Below are 7,964 nucleotides of genomic sequence, written 5' to 3' on the forward strand. Positions count from 1 at the left end.
AATGAGGATTTTAAAAATGATTTTATTTTGAAAAGAAAGCATTGGCGTAGTACTTTTTCCCCAAAAATATTCAATGCGAAACCCGTAGGGATGCCACTGTTTGAAAAAATACAAAAAAACATATGTACCAAATATGCCAAAGATGTCTACAAAATTATCTCAGTTATTATTAAAAAACTGATTATTTTTGAAAACTTTGCCACCCTGTATCTCAAAAGTTAAGGCGTTTAGGACATACTTCCATAAGAAGTTTTTTTCTTAAAATGGGTCTAAGAATTACCTCCTTGAATATTAGCATGTGTTTAAGGAACACCCTGTATATATATATATATATATATATATATATATATATATATATATATATATATATATATATATATATATATAGGGTGGAACCCATTCTTTAAAACAATCAAAATGAAATGTATGAAATGCATTAATATCATAAGATCCTTCAGCAGATTCTGGTGCGGAGCAGACCCTGCTACTCTCCACATAGCATATAATAGTCTTGTTAAATTGCACATAGACTATGAATCAATTTTAATCAAACCTTCATCTATGCCGCCCCTTAATAAGCTGGATAGTATTCAATATCAAGCGCTTCGAGTAATAATTGGTTGCCTGAAATCTCTCCTGACAAATGTATTTTTGACAAATACATCAGAGATGTCCCTGGACTTTAGACGTGAATGTTTGGCTACCAAATTTTCATTGAAAACCATAATAATCAATGGACATCCACCTGTTGAAAAAATTAAAAACATTTCTTATGACGGGTTTCTGTGATGTTTTGCCTTTGTCCCAGAGCAAGAAGAGTGCTAACTTTGTTGTGCTCATCTGATCCCAATAATAGTAATACACCTGGTCTGTTGGTTTTTGAATTTTCGTTAGCCGATAGATGTAATCACCTCGAATTACAACTCAAATACCCGAAGGAAGGGTGATGGTTCAAATTATCGATTACCGGCAAATTGCTCACGAAGCAGAGTCAAAAAATAATATTAATAATAAGAAGAAGAAACGTTCTCCTGTATTTCCATGATTTCTGTTTTGGTTTTCATAGAAATATTTATAGTTTTTATACTATGTTTCTGGTATCAGCTATCAGCAAAATCGATATATTTTGAATAATGTCAGGTTCTTCAGAAATAAATTTAAAACAGAGTTTAAGGAAAATTGACTATCCCTTATGTGCTAAAGAAGCCTTAAATAAAATAGGTTGTATGTTGAAGTTATTTTTCAAAATAACTGATTGAATAATTGTTTTCAGTTGAACTAATATGCAGTCGAATAACATCTATAAAAAACATGGATTTGTCATTGGATCTTATGGCAGAATTTATTTTTTATGAGGTGGATCGAAGAGGACACAAGAGAGGACATCCATTAACTGCTCTTTTGGAATTACAACTCATCGAAATATTGTATGAATACTTTAATGGAATATCCAATGAAACTGCTAGGAATACTCTTTTTCTCTCATTATTTAGTGGCACCACTGCCAGTATGAGATTAGGTATACTTAGTAAATTAGTGTCTGTTTCAATAGGGATTCCGTCACCAGCCATCCTATCATCAGCTAGTGCTTGGATGCAACAGTTAGGAAATACATCACAAAATTGCTGTAAACTGGCAGAGTCGCTGATTCAAGACTACTTTTATTACTATAATTTCAACACTTGTCGAATAAAGGAACTGCCACATATATCTCCTCAATTTACTGCAAATTTTATGACAGCGATTGCAGAAAACTATTTCAATACATCGAAAAAAGAGCTGCTATTTCCACAAAAAGTATTATTGGATACCATCACTTATTGGGTAAGTTGAAAGTAGTACTAGTAATGATAGTAGTAATATACTGTAGGTCTATTAGTAGTCTTCCATTTACAGAATTGGTACTGAATTATTTCATACATTTTATCTCAGTGAACAAGTCCTGAGAAATTACAAGTTGATTCCATGTCAATGCAAACAATGTCAAACAAACTTCGAGAACTCAATACTGAAATAAAAGGAGTATTTTTTATTTTCTATACAATTCTTACAAAAAAGCATATATTTTATTTATTTCTTAGAAATGACCATTTCTGAAAAATTTCTCATTCATATAATGTAATGGATCTGCTGGAATGGTAAAATCCATTTTTCGACAAAAAATCAATTACTTGTACAATAACAAAATGTCATTGAGTGTAACAAATTGATAAATAGATAGATATTCTTCATTCGTTCATGTGTACAATACATTACCCAAACGGGTTTAGAACACTTATAAGTTTTAAAATAAAATAAAAGAGTGGAAAAGAAAACCCGTAGAGGGAAATATAATAGCTTATAAACTGAAATTACATATTAAAAGGATGTTTTTGCCTATGGAGCATAACATTTTATAATTTGTACAATTATATAGGGCTGTCCTCAAAATATTCGTCTAATTTATAGTAAGTCTTTTGTATTAATAACTGCTTAAGTTGATGCTTCATTTTATTAACTGGCATTTTTTTCAGATTATCAGACAAATGATTGAACATGTTTATGACTGTAAATTCCACATTTCTTTGAATACGAGTATATTTTTTTAAATCCGTAGTTGAATGTTGTTTGAATCTAGTATTGTGGTCATGTTCTATTGTTTTGAAAAGTTCATTTGAAAGTCAAATTTAGAAATATCAAAGTCAAAGCCTATTATGATAAGAATTAATTTTTTTCAATGTCTTCAACATTTCGAAAATGAATGATAACATGATACATCATTGAAAAGGTAAAATCTGGTTCTATTCAAAACATAAGAAAAAATAAAGTTGATGATGGTGGCCAGAAGACAAAACGTCGGATAATAAATCTGAAAACACCATTTAACCATCTTCGTATCTCTCATAGTTTTCGAGATCTCAATGGTGAGGATCGAATTTGAAACACCCTGTATATTGGTGTGAATAGGGGTCTCAGTTTAATCTGATCTGGATCTGATGCCATTGTTACACGACAAATGAAGCTTCAGCAGAAGAAGACGAGCAAATGACGTTTGTTGAACAGAAACAAGTTTTTTTTTAACATTGTTAGTTTCAAAGTTTAGTAGCTTTTTACTCGCCTTATGTCAGTTCACAAGATTTTTTATCTGTCTCTGTTGATGATGATTCCAATAAAACTGTTTTATCCTAAATAGTTTATTGCTTTGTATCCCAATTGGAACAGTTGTTGATGACCAGAACTGTTTACAGTTGAAAGTATCTGAGGGATTGAAAGTTTTATTTTTTTTGTAAATGTAAATGATAAAATGCTGTAAAAAATCAGACACTCCGGGATTCCTGTCGACCTTAATTCAGAAAGCATAAAATCTTGACCTTGCCTTCCATACTTATATTGGAAATGTTATGTCTGATGCAAAAAAAATACAGGACGGAAATTTTCATTTCACCAAGAAGAAATAAGCTCAATATAGGTTTACCGATTCCAATATCATCAAAAATAGAGAGGTCTTTCATATATAGTGGAAAAAAATGTTTAACCAAATGCCAATTGAGATCAAAGGCATAACATGTACCACTAAATTTAGAAAGTCTGTAAAAAAGCTTCTGATTTCAAAGCCCTTTTATTATTTAGACGAATTCTATTCAGACAGATATTTAAATTATATAAACAACTAGTACTATGTTGCTGTATCGCTGCTGTTCCAATGTTTTGACAGAATCAGAATCAACGAACTTAGGCGTGCGCAGCGTTATAGAACAGTGCTTTCAAAAAATTGTTCTACAGCGCCATCTACGGGCAAGTCACAGAAAAATTGATAGCCTAAAAACCTTCTCTATGAAAAATTACTAATACATGTCAAGTTTCATCACGATCGGTTGAGCGATGTAGAAGTTTATCACTTACCAACCAACCAACAAACATCCATTTTTATATATTAGATTAATTTCAATTATTGTGTTTCAGTACCTTCTGGTATTCAAACTATGTGACTTTTTTAACTTTTTGATTGATGTTTACATTTAGCTCTGAACTGTATAGTTGAAAATGTTTACGAAGTTGATACTTACTGTTACTTTCTATGCATTCACTCTTATATTTTTATGATTTATAGTTTTAATATTCTCATACTTACATTTATGTGTTGCATGATAATATTCATTATTATTATTATTTATTTCAATATGTAGCATATATGTTATTACTTTCTGACTACTTTTTCATCCCAAAATGCTGAAATCACCGAATGTTCAAATATTACTTTTAATTTGTATAACTTATATTCTTCAAAATAATAACACTTTGGACAATGATATTTTTTCTTCGACAATATCTTTCAAGTTGTGTATCTTATATTTCTTAGAATATTAACACTTTGTCAATGAGATTTCATCTTCGACAATAAAGTACATTTTGATTGATTGATTTATTGATTATAATTTTTGTACTTTCAAAGCAATAGTGGTTAGCCAATGTTCCTGGATTTAATCTTTTTGTTTATTTTTTAGATAACGACAAATTGCGGTTTATGTACAGCAGCACAACAAAAACAAGCTATTCTACCACCTGGAGCAATTGCTATGGAAGCAACAACCCCAATATCAGGTTTATTAAAGTGGTGTATATTGTCTCCCATTTATAAACAAGATAGCCCTTCCTACAATGACCTCCATTTAGCTTTGCTTAGTGGCATTATGGAAATACCAAGGGTTTTGCCTCCAAAAGCAGTTTATGCCCAACATCTCACCATTACCATCAATCCAATTTTGAGTTACGTTAATGACTTGAGGAATAAACAGGAACTGAAGTTGGATCAAATTTTGAATGAAGATTCGTTACAACTATCATTAGATAGATTTGCTCAAGCTATACAGGTTATATATTCTGCCAATGCTGTATATGGACATTTGGATGATCTTTTTCATCAACTGAAGCTTTTGCCATTTAATAAATTAATGAGTATTGTTATAAACACATATAAAAAAAATAAAGTTATCATTCTGTAAAAATTACATTCTTTGAAATAGAGAAACATCGGATTCCACTTACTTCATAGGAAACTGTTCTAATCTCCCTAAAATGCTATCAAGGAGAGGCAGAGTAGTGGGGAACACCGCTGGAATTTTTTCCCTCCCACCTAACAAAGTATTGTAATTTTGAATTGTGATCTTGTAGCAACTGTTATCAATTTCATCACTACATTGCGAAAAGTGGATTTTTCAGAAATTAATCAACAAAATGTTTCACTTACAGTGGAAACAATTCAAACATGGTATGAAAATACAAAAACGGCTTGGCGGCGTGCAGTATGGAATCCGATAGCCTCGGATTCTCCTGCACACTCTCACAGATAGCGACGATGTTTTGGTGTATTCACCACATTGCGAATAGTCCTGTCAGTACCACGATTATGGCGACCGTAAAATAGGCGAATCGCGCGGTACGTTGCCCAAACAGAACACCCATTTTGATGTGTTGTTGCACGTTTTGTTGAGTGCTATATCCGTCCATGATGATTTGGCAAAACAGAAACAAGATTTTTTCAGGGATATAACACGAGCATTACAGAAAAATCCTGAAGGCGCTCTAAGAGCGGTGCCTGTGCGAAAGTAGCGATTCACATCAGATTTGAATCGCTGGAGATTAAATCTGGTTGGAAAAACGTTATCAGATGAACGCAGTTCTCCAAATGAAAGAGTTCTTAAACAGTGAAGTTCGAGGTGTACTAAGTTGAACCTCAAAACGATGAACAGCCACAGTCCGTCGCGTATTTCTGATATGTACCGCTCTTGGTGGAATCAAATCTGCCAAGTCACTTGAACGCTTACTGTGAAAGTATCTATAAAAGAGAGACAAATCTCCAACCTTTTTCCGGTGTTTCAGGCTATCAAGGTTGCACGTGTTGTTCTCTTCTCCAGTCAGGCGGATGATTCCTTCTGGATGGAATCCAGCAGCTTCACGTTATACTTAGGGGCGGAGCTCCATACATGTGAACAATTCTCCAAAGACGGTCTGATCTAAGCTTTATATATCACCAAAAGTTGCTGAGGTGTGTTCCAAGCTTTTGAGAAGCAGCATTTGATAACTGTTATCAATTATCAAAGTTCGGAAGTTCCTGTTGGGAGACCATGTATCAATCACCAAAATTTGGAAACTTTACTAATGATCCGAATCCTCATATATATAACAGAAGTACCATCTGTTAAGTATTTGGGATTTATTATGGACAAAACATTAGGGTGGGATAACCCCGTTATATATACTACCTGATTGGCTGATTGTAGAAATTCGGCCAGTACGCTGGCCGAATTATGTAACAAACACATGACATTACCGCGATAGAATGCAATCGGGAATCGTCGGTAAAATTCTATGACCGAACCGACTACAGATTTCTAGAAAGGACCCGGCTTCCCGACACAAGAGGGCAGCTCAGAGATTCGAGCGGCTAAACAAGAAATTCAAATAGTGGAAATAGATTAAGCGTTAGTTGCTAAGTGTTGTAAATAAATTAGTTTGTGATTAGTGAAATATTGTTGGAAATAAATTTGTTTAAGACAGTTAATTCTTTAATTTGTCACAACTGGTGTCAGAAGTGGGATTTGTAAAATAAATCTGTGAGCGCTTAGTGGACAATCTCTGTGGTGAAATTGACTATAAGACTATTTTTTGTTCGCGCAGGGAGACTGGTGATTCGTTCTGTTTCGCGAAGTGGACGTACCGGACTACGGTAGACGGACTGATGTAGACTTGTGAAAGTAAATAAGTGTTTAGGATTCGATTAAAATGAGTTGACATATGCAGTTTTGTGAAAAATAGACTATAAGAAACAAAATGTATTCGAGGAAAGTGCGTCTAAAGGACTTGAAAGTCACCGAATTGGAGGAAAGGGAGCTATATTGTTCTGGAAAGAAATCAGTACTCCAGAAGAGACTGTGGGAAAACTTGACTGAATCAGGAAAAGATCCCGAAACATATTTATTAGAAGTTTCTGGGGGTGATTTGAGTTCAAAAATTAGCAAACTCGATGAGAATATCAAATTGCTGAAAGATGAACTTCAACAAGATTCGAAGTGCCTGGAGGAGAAGCTTCTGGAAAATTCGAATGGTTTGGAAGACAAGCTTCTGGAAAATTCGAAAAGTTTGGAAGATAAGCTTCTAGAGAATTCCAATGGCTTGAAGGAAAAACTCCTAGAAAATGCAGAAAATTTAAAGAAAGAACTTTGTTGTGTGGCGAGTCTACTCGAAGAAAGGGTAGGAACCAGACAGAGATAGACAAAATCAGGAAGGAAATGAATACGGAAGTAGAGGAAATCAAATGTGGAGTTCAGACAGAAATCAGCAAGATAAAGGAAACAATTAGCAAGTTGCAAAACCAAATCGTTAATTCTGCCCACACCACAGAAACTGTTACCGAAAACTTAATTCCGGAACTGAGTTTTAACATGGAAGAACTTCAAAAGGCAATGAAAGATGTCAAAGTCAGTTCTGAACCATGAAAGCTCTCCATGAAGCTGCTCCAGTTCGACGGAAAAACTCCTTGGCAAATTACCGCCGACAATTCGAAGCTGCGGTCACATCGAATGGATGGAATGCAGGAGAAAAGGCGGTAGCATTAAAACTGGCGTTGCGTGGAGAAGCAACGAATATTTTGCAAACCCTCACGGCCCAACAAGAGGAAGACTATGATCAAGCCTATGATCTTGAGTTACGGTTTGGGCAGGCCCATCTAGAGCACTTTACCATTCACAGCTGAAGAACCGCTGTCAGAAATTGCTACAGGATTTTGAGGCCGACATTGCTCCATTGGTTCGTCTGGCATATCCTGCTACACCGGGAAATGTAATGGAGCGGTTAGCAATTCAGTCATTCTTGGACGGACTTCGCGACCAAGAAACTAGGCAGGCTTCAACACTAGCTCGTCCGAAACATCTCGTATATGCACTGTCAAACGCTCTGGAGTTTGAGGGCAAAACAAACCCGCAAGA

General features: G+C 34.5%; 1 protein-coding gene across 1 annotated transcript; it reads left to right on the forward strand.

Annotated features, from left to right (window-relative positions):
* Nucleotides 1-1,028: 1,028 nt before the first annotated feature.
* On the forward strand, nucleotides 1,029-4,985 carry LOC111511150 (integrator complex subunit 15). Its single transcript, XM_023167162.2, has 3 exons — nucleotides 1,029-1,221; nucleotides 1,274-1,824; nucleotides 4,485-4,985. Exons 1-3 carry the CDS (start codon nucleotides 1,134-1,136, stop codon nucleotides 4,980-4,982), a joined length of 1,137 nt encoding a protein of 378 aa, XP_023022930.2. The 5' UTR covers nucleotides 1,029-1,133; the 3' UTR covers nucleotides 4,983-4,985.
* The last annotated feature ends 2,979 nt before the right edge of the window (nucleotides 4,986-7,964 follow it).

Source organism: Leptinotarsa decemlineata, unplaced genomic scaffold, assembly GCF_025532065.1.
Source record: "Leptinotarsa decemlineata unplaced genomic scaffold, Ldec_3_MD MMD2_P_RNA_scaffold_4, whole genome shotgun sequence".
Classification (NCBI taxonomy): Eukaryota; Metazoa; Arthropoda; class Insecta; order Coleoptera; family Chrysomelidae; genus Leptinotarsa; species Leptinotarsa decemlineata.